General features: G+C 33.4%; 1 protein-coding gene across 1 annotated transcript; it reads right to left on the bottom strand.

Annotated features, from left to right (window-relative positions):
• Positions 1-10,146: 10,146 nt before the first annotated feature.
• LOC114167594 (uncharacterized) lies at positions 10,147-11,059 on the bottom strand. Its single transcript, XM_028052696.2, has one exon. The coding sequence runs from the start codon at positions 10,956-10,958 to the stop codon at positions 10,479-10,481; it is 480 nt and encodes a 159-aa protein (XP_027908497.2). The 5' UTR covers positions 10,959-11,059; the 3' UTR covers positions 10,147-10,478.
• Between the last annotated feature and the right edge of the window lie 9,765 nt (positions 11,060-20,824).

The following is a 20,824-nucleotide window of genomic DNA, read 5'->3' as shown; positions in this document are numbered from 1 at the left end:
CTTGACCCATTTGTGCCGTTGGGCCAACCGGTACGTTTGGGTCATTCGACCCACTCGACACATTTTGGTTGTCGGGGTCGCTTCACCCATGTGGGTTGTCGGTCCTACCTGACCTATTTATGTCATCTGGCTAGCCTAGTCCATCTGGGTCATTGGGTATGCCCATCTTGTTTGTTTCATTGGGCCTGCCTAACCCGTTTGTGTCGTCGGGCCAGTCCGGTCCATTTGCGTCCTCGGGCCTGCCTGACCCGTCTCGCGCGTCAAATCGTCAACCTGGCTCGTCAAGCCCGCCTATAGAGTAGGTCAAATTTACAACTCTACCATAGAATCTAGAATGTGAGGTTGAGTGAGAAGAATTTCAAATTCCACCTATTTTGAGGGTATTTGAATTTCTACTAATTTAGCTAATTGAAATCCTTCAAAAAAAATGCTTGCATTTGAAATGCTTTTTAATTTCTCTATCCAAACAAAGCATTTCATTACAAAGAAATCTAAATTCTTCAAAATAAAAATGAATTGCTTCATTAAAATACTCTATCAAAACACACCATTAATGTTAATATTTATAATTAAGACTATATCATGTGCAAGTGGTGGGGTTTATTGTGTCTTTATCTGATTACCAAATATAATTCAATTTATTTTATTTTATTTTGAAGAGCTTAATTGGGAATTTTCATTAGATTTTGTGATAAATCCTACTCCTGCACGCCAACTAACGACATATTTTCTTCTTATCTTATTGTTGCAGACTTTTAGACCATCATGGAGTGTGGTGTTTGGTTCATCATTAGACTTATTGTTACTATCTATGGATCATTGGTGTTTGGTTCATTTGCAGCAATGAAGTGTTTAATCTAATTTTTGTTTTTGGTTCATTTGAACCTTGCTTGTATTGTTGTTCTAATTGTAGAAACTAGGTCTCCCTCTATGATGATATAATTTCCAAGGCTTTTCACGGAAAAATTCTATTTCTCTCTCTACTTTACTTTTTTGGGTGATTTTGGGATCAAAATTTTGTATAAAATACTTTCTTATTCTGATGTTTTATGTGAAAATTATGTGATATTTTATCGTTGATTTCATAGTTGTACATGATGGTTTGTTGCCAAAAATTTACCTTTTTTACTTTTCGGCACATAGCTCTCATGTTTCTTCAACAGGATAAAGACTTTGTTGAATATTATTGTTTCTGGGTGCCATTACAATTGAAAATTCCCTAGTGCAAAAATGGGATATTAGATCAGGCATATTAGATCGGTTGTACAGGAACCGATATAACAGATCACATGGTGGCAATTTTGAAAATAACTTCATTTACATTAGATCGGTTGTGTGGGGAACCAATCTAACATGTATAGATTAGATCAGTTTAGGGGGGAATCGATCTAATGTTCTTTTTTTAAATTAAAAAAGGTGATGCTTTTAAATATTAGATCGGTTAGAAGCTGCTTGAGCTACTATCGCCGTTGCTTGACATCCTACCTCCATTTTGAAGTTGCTTGAGCTATTGTCGTCGCTGCTTTGTTTGTTCCATTTTCCGCCATCACTCCTACCTCCATTGGAAGATTACCATCACTTGCATTGATAAAGGTCAGTTCCTCCAAACTTCATTCATTATATTAAAATTGTTGACTGCCCTTTTTGGGATTTGAATTTTGTTGAATGCGTTAAATTGGTTCTAGGAATTTTAGTGCATATAAAATTGGTCAGTTCCTCCAAACAATTTACTTTGAAATTTAAAGCATAAGAGTGGATTTTTTGCTTGTGGTTGGTGTTATGAATTTGATCTTTTATCAAGTTCATTCATTTATCTGTTTGTAGAAGTAGTTAAGAGAACCAATTGAGTCACTAAATAATAAAAGTATATCGTAATTAGAGTCACTAATGAAAGCACCTGTTTGCATAAGAAATTAAGTCTTTATCACAGAAATAATATTTATTTAAACCAACTTCTCATGTCGTGTAGTAATGGATCGAAGTTGGATGAATGCAATTTGAATAAGTGATTTCTATGAGAATGGCGTTGAAGAGTTTCTAAAATTTGTTGAACGAAACGGGACTACCTTGAATGGAAAATACTTTTTCTCCCTGTGTTAATTGTTTGAACGTGAGACGACAATAAGTTAAGTTGATACGAGAACATCTTTTATGTGATGGTATCCTGAAGAGTTATACAACGTGGACCTGACATGGCAAAGTTGTACACCTTCCAACCTTATCTCAAAGTCAAGAGTTTAATCCATACTGTGAGGATCGCATGGAAGATATGATTGAAGATATTGGACAAGAAAATTTGTCGTACAACACACATATATGATTCATTGAAAGATGATTCAGAAAAGACTTTATATCCTGGTTTTACGAGTTTCACTCGTTTGTCAGCAACACTAAGATTATTTAACATTAAAGCTAAAAATGGGTGGATTGATAAAAGTTTTAATGAGTTACTAGAACTGTAGCATCTAATGCTCCCAGAAGGTAATACATTGCCAACCCGTCATTATGAGGCGAAAAAGATACTATGTATGATAGGTATGGAGTACCAGAAAATTCATGCTTGTCACAATTATTGTATTCTTTATAGAAAAGAGTTCAAAACATTAACTAAGTCTCCAAGATGTGGAGTATCGCGATACAAAGTTAAGGATGATGACGACGATGAAGATAACATGAAGAAGGGTCCCCCTACAAAAGTGTTATGGTATCTTCCAATCATACCTCGATTTAAGCATTTATTTGCTAATGTTGATGATGCTAAAAACCTTATGTGGCATGCAAATGGAAGAAAAATTGATGGATTGTTACGCCATGCAGCTGATTCACCCTAATAGAAGAAAATTGATACCCTCTACCCACAATTTGGGAGTGATCCAAGAAATTTGAGGCTTGGTTTTGCAACTGATGGAATGAATCCTTATGGTAATTTAAGTAGTAAGCATAGTTCATGGCCGATTTTGCTAATCATTTATAACTTTCCTTATTGGTTAGTTATGAAGAGAAAATACATGATGTTATCTATGATGATATCTAGACCAAAGCAACCTGGAAATGATAATGACGTTTATCTAACTCCGTTGATAGAAGATTTAAGATTCTTATAGGATGAAGGAGTTGAGGTGTTCCATGCATATGGAAAAGTGAATTTTAATTTGCGAGCTCTCTTATTTTGCATCATTAATGACTTTCCAGCTTATGGAAATTTGAGCGGTTATAGTGTGAAAGGACACCATGCTTGCCAATCTGTGAAGAAAACACAAGTTATCATCAACTAAAACATGGGAGGAAGACTTGTTACATTGGCCACCGAAGGTTTTTGAGACGTAACCATCCATATGGTCAATTGAAAAAGGATTTCAATGGATGTCAGGAGGAAAAAATCCAACTGCCACCCTTAACTAGAGAACAAGTTTATGAGCGTGTGTTCCAAGTAAATATCACGTTTGGGAAAACACAGAAGAAAGTTCTTGACAAAAGCATTTGGAAGAAGAAATCAATATTCTTTGATCTCCCATATTGGACAAAATTAGATGTCAGACATTGCATAGATGTCATGCATGTGGAGAAGAATGTTTGTAATAGTATAATTGGAACACTACTAAACATCAAAGGGAAAACAAAGGATGATGTTAATTCTCGTAAAGATCTAGTTGAGATGGGTCTTCGTTTGGTGTTAGAGCCAGAAGCTCACGGTAAATGAACATATTTACCTCCTACTTGTCATACTTTGACTAAACTTGAGAAAAGAAGTTTTTGTGATAGTCTACGAGAAATGAAAGTACCACAAGGATACTCTTCAAATATTAAAAGTTTTGTCTCAATGAAAGATTTGAAACTTGTTGGTTAACAATATCATGTTTGTCATGTTCTCATCCAACAACTTCTTCCAGTGGCTATTCGTGGCATCTTACCTAAAAGTGTTAGACATGTCATCACTCGTCTTTATATGTTTTTTAATAGTATTTGTCAGAAAGTAATTGAGTCTACCACATTGGATGACTTGGAAAATGAAGCTATTGTTATCTTGTGTCAACTTGAGATGTATTTTTCTCCTTCATTTTTTGGCATCATGGTCCATTTAATAGTTCATCTAGTAAAGGAAATTAAAATATGTGGACCAGTGTTTTTAAGATGGATGTACCCAGTTGAGAGATACATGAAAATATTGAAGGGGTATGTGAAAAATCCATATCGTCCAGAAGCATTAATTATTGAGAGGTATATAACTAAAGAAGCAATTGAGTTTTGTATAGAGTATATGTCTGAAAGAGAGACTATTGGCATTCCATCGTCTAGACATGATGGAAGGAATGAAGGTAAAGGCACACATGGTGTAAGGGTGGTTCGAAAAGATCAACGTGAAGTTCTCCAAGCACATTTGTATGTATTGAATAACACTGATGTCGTTACTCCTTTCATAGAGGCACACAAAAAATTGATAAAATCTATGAATCCTCAGGAAAATGAAAAATGGTTGTTGATTGAGCATAACAAGACATTTCTGAAGTGGTTTAGATTGCTCAATTAGATTGTGATGTTGAGGAACTAAAATGGTTAGCACGAGGACCTAACTTTGATGTTATAACATGGACAACATATGGCATTAACATGTCCTCTTTTTATTCAAAGGAGGAATATGATAAGAGTACTATGCTAAATAGCGATGTCAACCTTGAAGTAGAATCCATGAACTTTGCTAGTGCAAAAGATAATAATCCTGTTATGGCTTCTATAAGTTACTTTGGGGTCATTGAAGAGATATGGGAGGTTGATTATGCCAAGTTTAGAGTCCCTGTATTTAAGTGCAAATGGGTTGATAACAATACAGAAGTGCATGTTGATGAGTTGGGATTTACTTTGGTTGATCTTAATAAGGTGGCTTATAAGGAAGACCCTTTTATCATGGCATACCAAGCAAGACAAGTGTTTTATGTGAAAGATCCTTCAAATGAGAGGTGGTCAGTGGTTCTTAAAGGAAGGATGCCATCAGATACTCATGATCACTCAAGTCTTAATCTTATAGATAGTCCTTCAATCTTAAGGCGAATACCTCATCTAAATGAGGAAGTCCATAATGATGAAGAACATGTTACGTGTAATGATCATAATGAAGGAATATGGGAGAACATTCTAAAACTTCCATGATAGGTGCCTTTTTTCATGTTCTTGTTTTTATTGTTCATTTTTTTTAAATCAATAATTATCTAACAGGTGTTATTTTGTACAGGTAACATGGAAGAGTCATCCAAGAAAAAGACTAGAGCAGCTACCCGTCTACAAAAGCAAGCTCTAAAGCGATTGAGTAATGCTAAAACACATGTGGGCATAGACCCTCAGACAGGCAAGCCTATAGGGCCTAACCGTTAGAATTTTGTTACTTATCTAGGGGTGTTGGCTTGAACAAAGGTGTCGATTTTGGAACCTGATTGGGATCATGTGTCAGAAGTAGATAAAAATATGATTTCGCAGGATATTTGTGTAAGTTAACCTGTGAACTTATGAATATTTACTACTTATTTCTAATGTATGTTAATAAATAATATCTTATATTATTGTGCAGGAAAACTATGACTTGGACACTTCTGATTTCATACGGAGAAGGATAATATCGTTAGTAGGAACAAAATGGAGAGCATTCAAGACGATGTTGTCAAGCTTATATGTATTTAGGAAATACAAAGAAAAGTCACCTTGTGAGATGTATGGCATAAACGAGCAAACATGGGAATCATTTGTTCAAAGTCGACTAGATCCCTCTTCGGAGGTATATTTCATTATTCACACTTCAAATATTAAATATATGTAATGAAATTAACCATTTATATAAATTATTGTTTCAATAGGAAAAATGAAAGAAAACAAGCTATGCAAAGCAAAAATGAAACACCACACGGGCTTTCTCGTGGAGGGTATCTTTTGCTGAAACAAAGAATAATGGAAGAAAACCTAAAACAACAAATGGATTCAACAGGTTCGAATGAAGGACCGTTCAATCCTCCATCCCCTCCTAGGCGACATGAGAAATGGAAGTTGGCTCGTACTAAACTAGGAGGGTAAATGACATTTGAGAAATAAAAAATTATTGCTGAAAGAATTGTAAATTAGTAACATTTGATGCCTTAACAATTTACTATGTTTTGTGCTATGAGTAACAAATTATTTTTACAGGATTCTCTTGCAGAACAAAGTACACAAGGAAGTTTTGTTCCTCAGGGTCGTCAAGACATATTGACCATTGCTCTAGGTACTGAAGAGCACCCTGGTCGTGTACGTACTGATGGCTATGGTGTGGGTGTGAGACAATAGTTTGGAAGTTATCAACACCAAAACACCACACAGATAGGGCCTATCACACCAGAGATGATAGAGCACTTGACTCAGATGGCAAAAGTTGTTGAAGAATTAAGGTATGAATTTGATCAACGATGGGAGTCCATGTCGCAGCAACATAATGTGGTACAAGAAGACAATGAAGAGGAGGTCACAGAGATAAATATCTTAAACAAGTGTAAGTTGTATGTTGGAGAGGTCCCTCCTCGTTTAGTTGCCATTGGGAGATTATATCCAGGGAGATCAACCATGCATATTGTTCAAATGTCAGATGATTTGGCTAAAGTGGTAGTTGAAGATGTTAGGGATGTCACAACTCCAGTTCTAGTGCCCACAAAGGAGGTCAAAATAGTTGGAGATGAACTAGGAACATTCATCTCATGGCCTAAACAATTAGTTAAGGTTATTTAAAAAAAAGAAGCAGGTATATTTTTCTTCTTTACAATGATATACTTCATAATTTAACACAAACTTCGTATTTAACTTTGTTATTATATTGTGTAGGTTAATAGTAGACAAAAGTCCCCAGTTGCATGTGCTTTTAGCCTTAAGGCCCATTCCCAACTCCAACCCAAGCAAAATTTTAGTCCAATTCATGAGTTGGCTAGCATAGTCGGAGATCTTTTTCAAAAACCACTTTGCATTCCTTGGGATAAAATATTCTTCGGTGTTGACAATTGTGATATACCACTATATGTCCATATGAACGATGTGTACAAATCATCCAGGGGCATTAGATGCTAAACATTACAATTATTCAATTATGGATACTGGGAGTACATTTTATGTTATATTGTGAAATCAATAATTGTCTCTAAACTTAATGGTTTGAATGCAGGTATTTAAACAAATATGTTTCCAAAACAGGGAATATTGATGTCTATGGTTTCCTTGAGCCTCAGCATATACAAAAGTCTAGAAATAAACATATGGAATGTCAGACGTACATTCAAAATTGGATGGGGAAATCAAAGAAAAAAATTTACATGACACCTTATATTCATGCGTAAGTTCATCTTAGTCACTTTAGCTATTAATTGACTAATTCAAATCACTAATTATATTTCTTTTTCAGGTCTCATTGGCAATTGGTGATTATTTTTCCAATGGAGAATATTGTAGTTTGGTTATGCTCATTGCACAAATCCATCCCCTCAACCATGAGAAATATACTACAGAGGTATGTTGTAGTCCCTTTATAATGTGTTATTTATGTCATGAAATATGTTGTAATTGACTAATGACTTAACTTTTTAGTACTTTGAATGTGTACAATGTGGTGGGTGGTAAATCAACTTCATCTTCACAAAATTTCAAAGTGATTTCTCCTAAGATATAAGTTTCCATAGTTTATATTATATGGTTTGTACTTTTTTTCATATATTAATTACTATAAATTTGATCTTCTTAGTGTAATAACCAAAAAGGAAGTTTTGAGTGTGGATATTATGTCATGTACTAGATGTGGACCATAATTCGTGTTGCTCTAAAAGATTCTTGGGATGAGATAAGGAATCAAAAGACTCCTCTTTGAAACATGTTTTTATGAAATACTTAACTAATATGCATTCATTTTTTTGAACTACATGTTTTTAACAATGTTGAACCATTGGGATCTGAGAAGATCGATGAAGTAAGGACTAAATGGGCCAAATACTTCTTACAACTTAAAAATGTTTATATGTAAAACTTTTTCTTTATTGCATTAGTTTTCTTTCACTTAGGAAATATTTTGGTCAAATCCATTGTTGGATTTTAATTGTTGTTTAATTATGCACTCTATAAACTGCTGGAACTACATTGTCTGTATTTATTTGGTTTTGAATGCAATAGGTTTTGGTTAGTTGCAATTATAAAATGCACTTTTAAAAAACAACAAGTATTAGATCGGTTATGGTCTTAACCGATCTAATATATATATTAGATCGGTTAAGACCATAACCGATCTAATATTTGTTGTTTCTTTTCTAACAAGTGCTCAACATGTTAGATCGGGTTAGACCACAATCGATCTAAAAGACTTGATCATGATGCATTCGTAAAGAATAATGTAAGATCGGGTGACAGAAACTGATATAATATTGATACATTACATCGGTTTATTTCAACCAATCTAATAACTTACAAACATACTACATTGCCTTATATTAGATCGGTTTGGGAACCGATTTAATACACGCTCTAGAAGCGATCTAATATCCTGTTTTTGCACTATTGATTGTCTGGATTCTTGCATGTATAATTAATAGTTTTTTATGTTAAAGAAGGCCCATGGGTTGGCCCTAGCCCCGAGACTTTTGTGGATATTTGGGACCTACGGGCTTTTTCTATTAGGAGCTTTTTGGTCCTATGAGCTTTTTTGGTCCCAAGCCATGTAATTTAGGGTCAAATCATATGAAATGGGTTAAATTGACAAGTCTAATAAAATTAGAGTGGTGGAAGTTGGATATTAACACATTAAATTTTTCTATTAAATTAAGCATAGTATATGGCGTTTGACACACAAACTGTTTCAGGTGTAAAAATTTTTATTTTTTCTTCAAATTATTTGTTTCATCAATATAATTTATTTTTATCGACAATGAAATTATATATTCACATAAAGTTGTGCAAAAGTTCATGGCTTCATCAATATAATATTAAGGTTAAATTACTCTTTTGGTCCCTCTATTTGTGACACGTGGCACAATTGTGAAATAACATGTGTCAAAAATAAAAAAAAAAATTTAAAAATTTTAAAAAAATTATAAATAAATAAATAAAATAAATAAATAAAACTAGAAATTGACACATGGCGTTGACTTTAACACCGTTTGATCAAAGTTAACAGTGAGAACCAAATTGAGTCATTTTTAAGAAAATGAGGATCAAATTGAAACAACGAAAAACTTGAGGACCATAATAAAATTTCATCACAAATAGAGGGACAAAAAAGTAATTTAACCTAATATTAGTTTACAACTTTGGAAGCAAGATCATATAAGTAAAAAATACAACTGACTGATCTATCTATTTTAAAAATTTACGCATATGTATACTATATAAGCATTATAAATTTTGGATTCTTTTATCCTAATTTATTTCAGAAACACTCCTGAAATTTAGCATTTCCTTTTCATTCGAAGCAAAATACCAAAATTCGAACCAAAAGCACATATCACGCGTTTCAGTATGGAGAAATAATAAAGTTTTACAAAATGTAAGCTATCACTTAATAGAATTTTTTTCTGGTCAACAATGATTCAATATTTTTTTTATTTAATACTATTTCATTTATTTTTTATTTATTGTAGTTTTTACATTTTTTTAAAAAAAGAATCAATATAATTCTTGCGAGCGTTAACTTCATTCATTTATCCTTCCTGACATTAAATAATAAACGTGTAAAAAGTACAGGTAATTATTGGTATATATATATATATATATATATATATATATATATATATATATATATATATATATATATTCTAAACAACGTTAAGTTTATTTAATAGAAAGGATCATTGAGTTTTTCTAAAAAATATAAAAATTACATTAAATAAAAAAAATTAAATTATTACTAAAAATATGAAACCAAAAATACTATTAAATCATTCAAAATATCAATAAAGCACGTGAGATTGTATTATATATTGGTACATGCCAAATTTCCTAAACAAGATTGACCCATAAGAAATAAGCTATGGTAATCGTACCATAAATCTGCATGAAACAATTACGATGCAAGAGGAAAGTGAAGAGAAAAATGGTGAGTGTAATGACGAGAGGTGGAAAGAAAATGGATTGTACAATTCAAAGAAATAGTTTATACCACAAGCAAGAACCCTATTCTCTTTCACTTAGAAAATAAAAAGTTCCACATAGACTAATATTGAAACAGCCACAACCATTTCCCGTAAATGCAGCAAGAACAAAGTGCTCGTTACGTTTATACTACCCCCATAATTAAGAATTCAATACAGAATATTAACAATTAAATGCAATGTCTAAGCTTTCCCAAGTTCTCATAAGCATATATAGCAGTCATAAACGTATTAATAAAAATTATAGGAACTTGATAATTTCATTTCATACTATGAACTGTGGACACAGCACATAAAAAAGTAGAACACATAGAAGCAAAGAGGGTTGAGAAAGTAAGAGACTAATTAAGCAGGCCAATATTTGAAAGAGGCATCGAAGTAGGTGGGGTCTTCACCATGGAAGCTGCATTGTGGTGGTGGAAGATGAGGAAAATTGTGCATGTCATGATCAAGTGGTGGATTTTGCTGAGGGAAAATGAACTGTTCAGAAGGGTCAGAAGGAAAGTAGAAATCAGCAAGGTACATAGGGGAAAGTGAGTCGTTATCATCTAAGAAATTGATCATGGTTTGGTGGAGCCAAATCTGGGTTTTGAGGTACTTCACATACTGAATGGCTTCCTCCAACATGGACACTGTGTCCATCTTGCTTCCACCAGGAACCATGCTCTGCAAGATCTTGAACCTGTCACTGATTCTGTGCCTTCGTTCTCTTGCTGCCACGCTCTGAGGATCGGTGGAGAGCCTCACTCCTTTGCATTTCTTAGCACTCTTTGAAGTCTTCGAAGAGGATCCTGCGTCAGATGAAGCAGGGTGAGTGTGATCCATTGTTTCTGCTACAAGGGTGTTGCAGTGGTGAGGTGAGAGGTAGTGGAACTTGACTTGGATTTGGTAGGGAAGTTGGTCACTTTTAACACGTTGTTATATAGAGAGAAGAGATATGAACTTTGTTTGATCAATGATTTTGATTTTGATTTTGATTTTTGAACGAATGAAAAAGGAGAGATGTGGACGTGTGAGTCTGCCCAATTTTGCTTTGGGTATGGATAACGCGTGGAGTATTCTTGTTGTAGGTATAATCAATCAACAATTTAGAATAATAAAAGTTCTCAAATTTATAATATAACCCTTAAAATCTTAAATGATAGGAAAAAATATGTTAAATATATATATAAGGATTAAATCTTTTAAAATATTTTTCGGTATCTCTTAATCCGATTCGAGTGGAAAGTATATGTAAGGATTAAATCTTTTAAAATATTTACTAAGAGTATGATATATCTAACAAATATTATTTCATATACATAAGTATAATTAAAAATGTTCTAACTAGATATATAAAAATATAGTTAATAGTCAATTATCTCATACTATATTTATATATCAATAGGTAACACTACTGAAAAAAAAAAAACCTCTCAAATGAAAAATTTTAATGACCAAAAATATATTTAGAGACTAATTTCTTAATTAAAAATTAATTTAGAAATCAATTTTTTTGGTAAATAAAAAATGATTAATTTAAAGATTAATTATAATTTTTTAAAACTCTTTTAGTTATCAATAGTTTTTTAAGTTATAAATTGATATCTAAATTGATTACTTAATAATTAATTATTTATTGTCATTTAAAATTTTTCATTATTCCATAATTGTAGTGAAACATGTGTGAATTTAAATCAATAAAATAATATACTAAAAATGTATATACACTCCTGAATAAAAGTCTCATTGGAGGTGTAAAAATTGAGTCAAAATGTTTGTATTTCGGTGGAAATTATAAGTTCGTATAATTTGAGGATGTTTTATGGTTATAGATAAGTTGGACAAAAGCAATCATTATCAAATTTATGTTTAGACCCACCCTAAGAGTTTTTAATTTTAATTTCACACTTGGTCTTCTTTTGGATATATCTCACAAATGTTTTGTCTTTGTGATTTGTTAACTTTGATTAGGTATAGTACATATATCTCATCAAAATGTGACCCACTTGCATTGCAAGAGGACTGGAAAAAGAACAAAATCACAAAGTTCTTTAGCAAAAAATTAATTAGGTCATCTGTTCATCTTTTGATTCTAAAGCTAAGAGGTGATCAAAGAGAAAGTGAGTCCCTTTCCCCTCAAATCGAAGCAAAAATGTTTTATGGTTGCAGCATGTCGAAATCCAGTAACCTAATAGTCCATTAGTTTCTCTCTTTATTGTGTACGGTTTGTGCTTTTCACCCTTAAGTTGAACCCAGTTCAAAGGAACAACCTCTATCAAATTATGGCTTAATTATGTTATTTTATTCTATAAGTTTTCATCTGATTTTAGAATTGGTGAATTTAGTCCTTTAAGTTTAATGTTTCAAACGCATTTCATAATAACATTTAAGTTGTTTATACACACATTTTTATTTCAACGTTAGTTAAAAAACTATCATAAAACGAATTTAAAACATAAAATAAATTTAACAAAATTTAATTTAAATGATTAAATTCATATAGTTCTAAAGTTCGAAGACTAAATTAGATCAAAATTTCAAAAATGAATTAGTTCTGATTTTTATCTATCGAAAGTTAAAAAAAAACATATTTAACCTTAAAAACTGTATATCAGTTATATCAGTTATATCCTTACACTTTATAAAGTTTTATCCTTAAACTGTATAAAGAAATGTACAATGTCATTTACAGCTAACAAGCCAAATGTTTGTGACAAACAGTGTTATATAATATATTAAAATTGAATGCCCTCACAGTTGTGTGAGTTGATATTTATTTTTAATCCATTAACGTCTATAAATTATGTAATGTCATGGACAAGGATGTTATCCATCCATCCATAAAGTAAGAAAATAAAATTTGTACAAACATTACGACTGAAATGAAATGCAATTTTAAGTAAAAGTTTAAAGAATAAAAATAGAATTATTTCTAAAATGATTTAACTTTGTACTATCTCAAGAAACAGGTTTTGTTTTTTTCTAGGTTTCCTTCATGTTACTATTCATGTTTTTGGTTTCATCTGGGTAATGCTGTTTATATGATGAGATCGGGAAAGAGCTTAAGGTGGAATCAAGCAATCAGCACATCTTTTGAAGAAAAACAATCAAAGTAGTATTCCACTTGAATAATAAAGCTTTAAAGCTTCAATTTTAAAATCCCACACATCCCGAAGAAAACAAAGTTCTGTTTTTTCATCTGTATCTTTGTTGGGGCATCTTCTAAAAGCAATGTTTTATTTAACATTTCACTATATCTCATTAAGAAAATTTCATATCACTTTTGCATCATGAAAGGGTCCAACATGCACCATAAATCTGAACAAAGTGACCTCATCTTAAATTGCTTCTTTTTATTTATTATCTCCTTTTTGGCACTACTTGGAATTAGGGGTGTCAAAACGGGCCAGCCCGGCCCGTTTTGACCCGGCCCGATTTTGGCCCGTATTAAACGGGCCGGGCCGGACTGGCCCGACACGGTAAAACGGGCTACTTTTTTGGGCCCGGCCCACGGGCTGGCGGGCTGGCGGGCTGGCGGGCTGGCCCGCCAGTTTTTCTGATCTGTATACTTTTTGAATTTTTTCACATCTGTACAGCAATAATGATCTATTCTCACAACACAAAAACAGCCCTGGAATGCAATATATAATAATATAATTGATTCAGTTAAGCATCAGGCAGGTTCATTCAGATAAGAAAATGATCACAAACAATAGTCAGGGTGGTCTGCATTAATACAATAGTCCATGATTTAATGTAACCTAAAAAGAGGAGCATCATCAAAGTCCAAACAAATTGAAATGATTAAAAACACATGTAAATGACGTTTTGCTCTCTCCAACTGCAAGTCATCAAGTCTCCAACTGCAGCATCAATAACATGTCTGAATCAGAACATCATTCGGCATGGTCCATAACCAAAGTGCAAGCAACTACACAAATGAAAAATAGAAGCATTTAAGACTAGCATAAGCAGATTACACATAAAAATAGATGTGCATAAAAATTAATACATGTGCTGCAGTGTGAACTTAAAACAAACAAATGAGTGGCATAAAAATTGTGGCAGCAACGGGAAGAACCAGTGGCAGAAACTGTATAGCCTTGCTTTCAATTTAAGTTAATGGCAAACAAAACAATTCCAGTTTGAAACATGCAGAGTACAGTACACACATGTAAATATGAACCAGTGGCAGTACTTATTAAATCTGATTCACTAAATCCTAATACAAACAAAACAAATAGAACCACAAATAATGTTCAGCTTTAAAAGTGATTCAAAAAATCAAATAACCGAAAAACAGCAAGGGTGGTGAATAATTCATGTTGTGGCATAATTCATCAAAACAACAAGGGTGGTGAATAACAGAAAATCAAAACAGCAACGGGTGGTGAATAACAGAAAATCAAAACAGCAACGGTGGTGAATAATTCATCAAAACAGCAACACACATGTGGCAAGACTTCTCTATTGATCATCAGTAGGCAAGATTTAGAAACATCCAGAGGACAGTACACACATGTTAATAACAAGCAGTGGCAGCAATTACTTATCAACAAACAATGTATCTGTAAACAGCAACACAACACCACTCACTACTTCTTCTTCCACTCCAAAACCCCTTCACACCTCGCCACCCTTAAACCCAACACCACCGCACCAATTTAGAAAACAACACATCTCGTTGTCTACGAAATTGAAATTGGGGGAAAATTTTAAGCAAGAACAGCACAACAATTACGATTTACAGAATGGGTCCAATCAAACAAGGGCAAATCGCAGCAACAACAACCACACATACACCATAACCTCCAATTTAGGGAAACCAATTTTAGGGTTACGAAAATCATAAATTTAGGTCACAAATCGAAAAAAAAAGAACCAGAACTCAAATTACGAACAAACCTATCTTCGCGGTGGTGGTGGCCGTCGGAATCGTCGTGAATCGCAGTCCGATGGTGGCGTCGTGAATGGCCTGCACTCTGCCTTCGTGTTTCCTCGCCAGCGACGTGGGTGGAGGAGAAAGAAAAGTGGGTGGTTTCTGCTTTCCCAAAACGCGGGTGGAGTGGAGAGTGTAGTGGAGTGGAGGAGAAGAGAAGAGAAGAGAAGAGAGTGTGATGTTTGGCCGCGGGTGGAGTGGAGTGGAGTGGAGGAGAAGAGAAGAAAAGAGTTTTTCTGGTTTCCCAAAACGCTGCTGCACTGCATCTGCACGTGTTTTTTATGTATAATTAGTAACGCGTTTGGCCCGCGGGCTGGCCCGTTTAGGCCCGCGGGCTGGCCCGACGGGTTATCGGGTTGGACGGGCCGGGCTGTCTCGGGTTGGCGGGCTGACTTTTCTAACCCGGCCCATGTTTTTTTGGTCGGGCTGGCGGACCGGCCCGTCGGGCCCGGCCCATTTTGACATCCCTACTTGGAATACTCTACGTTTTCTGAAAATACAATAATGATGACATACATAGATGAAGCAAAGCAGGAGCAGAATTTGTTCTGCTACAGAAATGATGAGATAGAAGCTTCCTGCGAACACAAAGTAAAAACATTGGTAGTAATATAAGTAACTTACAGGAGATGGAAAAATTAATGAAGTCAGAGACAAAGGGGAATACAAGTACGAAGTAGACAACTACAGCCACATGTGGTTCTGGCTTTCATGACAGAGGACGGAAACAAGTGTGTATGTACTATTTAGATGGAGATATATAAATTTAGTTTCAAAACTATATGAAATAGATATTTAGTTCCTCTATTATTATACATCATTTTTCTAAAATTTCTTTTCCTTTTCTCATCATATCATTCATTATTACGTGACAGTTTTTTCCAACTCTCTTCTCTTTCAACCTGATTTATTAAGTGTTTTTTGTCGGTTTCTTCATAATCAATCTTGTTATAGCAGTTTCTTCGTAATCATATTAAAATACCAGATGACATCCTTTTAGAAGAAAAATTATATGATTAACTTTTAAGTTGAGAAATTAATTCTAGATTACAGATTAATTAAAGTAATTTTTAAGTTGAATAAAAGAATTATATCAATTCCTTTTTATCTTTATTCAATTTGTTAATTTTTTTTAAAGGAAATATTAGAATTTTTCTCTTTATATGATGAACGAACAATTTTAATAGTACTTGTTGGATTTTTTTGACAAACATATATTCAATATCAGTCGTACATAACAAAATTATTTAAGAAAATAAATATTATCTTTAACTCAAAACTTTAGGATAAGAGTGATTATATATTAAATTTTTTAAAATCTATTCTAAATCCAATAATATATATTATATATATAATATAAATTTATTTTAAGTATATCATACTTATTTTGATTTGTTCAATCCAATTTAAAGTGGAATAAATCTATTTTTGTCTATTATACTAATTTCGACACAAAATCAACCTAATCAACCTAATGTGTCACATGGTCCTAAAGCTTGAACTGACTTGACTTGAACGAGATGCATGCCAACTTTGCTCGACCTCTTCTTAAGCTGACTCGAATCTACCTACACTTGGACCGATTCAAGTTAACATGGGCCTGACTTGAACTGGGCTTCATTGAGTTGGACCCCATGTGGTCTTGGTTGGGCTAAGACCAACTTGATTGTCTTGGTCAAACTATGTTTTAACACAAATTATTTTGATGCATAGAGATTTGATGAAGATATTGCATAGAGACTTGATGAGGTTATGATAGATTGATGAAAACTTGATAAAGTAATGAAGACTTGAAGAAATGATGTGTTGATCAAGCTTGAAGTGTGCTTAATCGGGCTAACACATGAAGATCTTGAAATTTTAAGATTATAGCTGAACCTGAAAAGCATCTAACATTGAGTAGGTGTCTGGTATTGTTGTTATAGTTCTAGTATTGACATATTCAATCAGCTAAAAATCATTCAATCAACTAATTTCACTTAAATCAAATGAAATCAACAAATTGAACAGATAAATCAACTTGTTGAAATAGTTAACTAACAAACTATATAGGTTGTTTTTCTCAGGGAGGTCAATGACAGATTCATTTTGAGCGTGAAATCAATGTGAAATCTTTAGAAATCTCATCCTCTATGAATTACACAATGCTGAAAATGTTAGTGAATTGCTTCTTGGAGTTTTTGAGCCTTTGTGGCTTTCTGTGGGTGCCATGAAGAAAGCTTCTTTTTTTTTTTGCTAGGGAGAGCTATCACCAAGGTTTGGTCTTTCTTGGGTATTTGAATAGGGAAAGTAAAGTCTCAATTTTTTGATAGGGAGAGCTATCACCAATGCTGAAAATGACATAGGCCTAGTCCAACTCTACTGAATGTGAGTTGGCCCCAACTATAATGAACGTGGAGACATCCAAACTTGACTGAATGAAGGTTTGCCTTAACTTGGGCCAGGACAGACAAGATTCAGCCTAGGCTCGGGTTGATTGTGCTTCTCATGAGCCTAGGTCGACTCTCCTCTATTAGACCCAAGTTAAATTAAGTTGACATAAACCTAGGTCAAACCGCCTTCACTTAGGCTTAAACCAATTCAGCTCCACCTGGGTCTGGGTCGAGTTGACTCCACTAGACTTGAGCTAAATCGTCTCAACCTGTGCTTGTATTGTCTCGACTGGAATGAGGTCCAAGCCAACTTGTGTCGAGGCCAACTTAACTTAACTCGAGCTTAAGTCAATTCATCTCAACATAGAGCCAAACCTATTTGGCTCCACCTATGACCTAACTTTGTTGGACCAAGGCTTGAGTCCACTCAACTCAACTCAGGTCTAATCAATTTGGGTCAACTCTAGCCTAGGCCAGCTCTAGTTAATTGGGTTCAAGTCCACTCAGCTTGACATAAGTTAGGGTTAGCTTGGCTAAACCATGGCTTAGGCCAACACAACGAAACCTAGGCCCGAGCTAACTTAACTCAACTTGATTCGAGTTTGGGCTTACTTAGCTTTTCTTAAGCCTCATTCAACTCGGTCTTAATCGAGCTAGGCCTGACCTAATATTGATTGTGTTGGGCTTGACTTGGTTTTGATAGGGCAAGGTTCAAATTGGTCTTGATGGGTCGAGGCTCAATTTGGCTATAGCCTAAGACAATTGAACACATATCGACCTTGAATCGGATAAGCTTGTACCCCTCCCGACTCGGTTGAATGTGGACATGCCCCAACTAGGCTAGATCTAGACCCAAACCAACTCAACCTAATATGGGCTTTGGAAAACTTGAGTCAACTAGGGTTGGGACAACTTGGCTCAAATTGGGTCTGGTTTGACTTGAGTCAACTCTACTTGGACCTAGATCAACTAGATTTGACAAGTGCTTTAGTTGACTTGGTTTGACTTTTACTTGTTTTAACTTAGTCCTACCTTGCATGACCGTTACCCAATTCTACCTTGGGTCTGGCTCAACCTATCATTATGGAACTTGAAATGAAATAGATGCATTTTGATTTTGGATTTTCAAATTCAACAAAAAACATTCAATCTATATCCAATTAAATGGATTGGATTTAAAATCCAAAATAATGATTTCAATTTGAGATAAATCCATTTAAATAGACTTAAAGCAATTTGGATAGTTATGGATTAGATTTGATAATTAGATTTTTGGCCCTCCTTTACTTTAAAACAATGAGTATATGAATCTTTCTCTTATATTGATCATCTTGTTTGTTTCTACATGTGACACTCCAATAATAAATGAATTTGTTTAATATGTGAGGTAATTCAAAAAGAAAAGTAAACTTTCATCTAACTGAATAAACAAATATAAATTTATCTTTAAATATTATTATCAAATAATGCTATTAAAAGTTAGTTGTAGGTATTTAAAAAAATTTCTTTCTCTATAATAATTTTAGAATATATTTTTTTAAACAATAGAATTAGAAAATCGAGTTTCTAGTAAACAAAAGCATATTCAAGAAATATGTAAAAAAATAAGGAAGAAAAATGTTATTACATATAGTTACTTTTAGAATGTTCCAAATTAACTTAGTTTATTTAAGTGTTAGTCTACTTTCAAATTCATATTACAAGATGGGAATAATCTTCAAAAAAATTCATATTATAAATCTTCTTCCAAGACTTAACGTAGAATTAATAAAAGTTTAAAATGATATCACATAAAATATGAATGTCAAAAGATCGAAATTAAAGAGTAAAGAGAACAAATTCAAAAAAAGTGTCTTGATGAAAAATATTACAAAAATTATATGTAATTAGAGTATTTTTCAACTTTTTAACGTGTTTTTGGATAAATATAACTGATTTTGTTAGGTGATAATTAATTAATATGTTTCAAAAAATTATTTCAAATATTTTTGAAAAATGTAACATCTCATTTAATAATATAAAACTACTAAATAAAATATTATAAGATCGATAAAATAAAGCAGATAGCTAGTATATATATATATATATAATATATATATATATATATATATATATATAGTATTAATATAATTATCCCAAAATAATAATAACAATAGTAGAATATATAAAAAAAAAACTATTGAGAAAATGAGTCTTTCAAAAATTAACTCCTATACAAGGAAATCATTACAAGCTATGGAACTATTCTATAGTATCACAACATTCCTTCATAGACACATCACCACCTACTTTCGTTCAAATTGGTAGGTGGATCATTGGAAAAGTGACAAAAACACACACAAAAAGGTAAGATAGTGTACACAAGAGTTATCTAATACCAAATAAGTCATGTTTAGATACAATTCAAGCATGAATGAGTACAATGTATTAATATACACACAAGACAGATGACTCTAAACTCAATTATCTGGATATATGCAATTGATGTTGGTTTCACTGGACATGTGCATTTGTGGTGATCTCTACTACTCTATAGTGTAATGGCCTATATTACTCGACAAAGCCATGGCAAATGATTTTCACCCTACCACAAAAAACAAATAAGCCCATAGACTATAACCACCTATAACTCTTTACCACATAACACATTTTATTGTATTTGAGTATGAATGGTTACTAAAGGATTAAGATACCCGCTTATTGAATCCATTCATCAATGCATATACTAAAGTTACAACAATAAGGATTTCTCCATGGAATTCCTTAAACTCCACCATCATTCATGCTCACAACAACACTTTCACTTCAATTCATTAAAAATTAAAGCCATAAACAAGATTTATTTCCACAACAGAACTTCCAAAAAAAGCTAAAAAGAAAAGAAGGGTTAACCGAGAAAATTGACACTCAACCTTGTGCTCAACGCCAAACCTATCACAAAAAGTGGCACTTAGTGACATTTCTGGCTCTCACCGCCAATCTCCTTGCAAAAGGTGGTGCTCAATGATACCTTGATGCCACTCAACACCATAACAATCGCAAAAGTTGGGACTCAACGGTACAGTCTGGTGCTCAACTTCTGAATGTAAAATGCTCTCAGATTTGGAGCACAAAGCTGGCACTCAGTGTCAATCTGCTTCCGCTCAACACTTTATTAGATCTCAAAAAATGCAATCTACGATATGAGGGAAGTTGGACTTGTTCAATTGATCAATTTGGTGGCCCTCTCTTAGTTCTTTGGTTCAAAACAATTTTAAAACATCGAAGCTTGTTCCAAATGAAGCAATTACTCAAATTCGAATTCTCTCAATTATCACAAGATCAACCTAAACAAGCACAATCATTGTAACATGCAACTATAAACCAAATCATACAAGATCACCTCATCAATTCACACT

Source organism: Vigna unguiculata, chromosome 10 (genome assembly GCF_037176805.1).
Source record: "Vigna unguiculata cultivar grain cowpea cultivar isolate G323 ecotype 2 chromosome 10, ASM3717680v1, whole genome shotgun sequence".
In the NCBI taxonomy this organism is placed as follows: domain Eukaryota; kingdom Viridiplantae; phylum Streptophyta; class Magnoliopsida; order Fabales; family Fabaceae; genus Vigna; species Vigna unguiculata.
Note: the sequence above shows the minus strand (reverse complement) of the source record. Positions and strands in the feature narration are given on the sequence as shown.

Excerpts from the sequence above, each read along its gene's own strand:
- LOC114167594 (XM_028052696.2), bottom strand. The coding sequence starts at position 10,958 with ATGGATCACACTCACCCTGCTTCATCTGACGCAGGATCCTCTTCGAAG.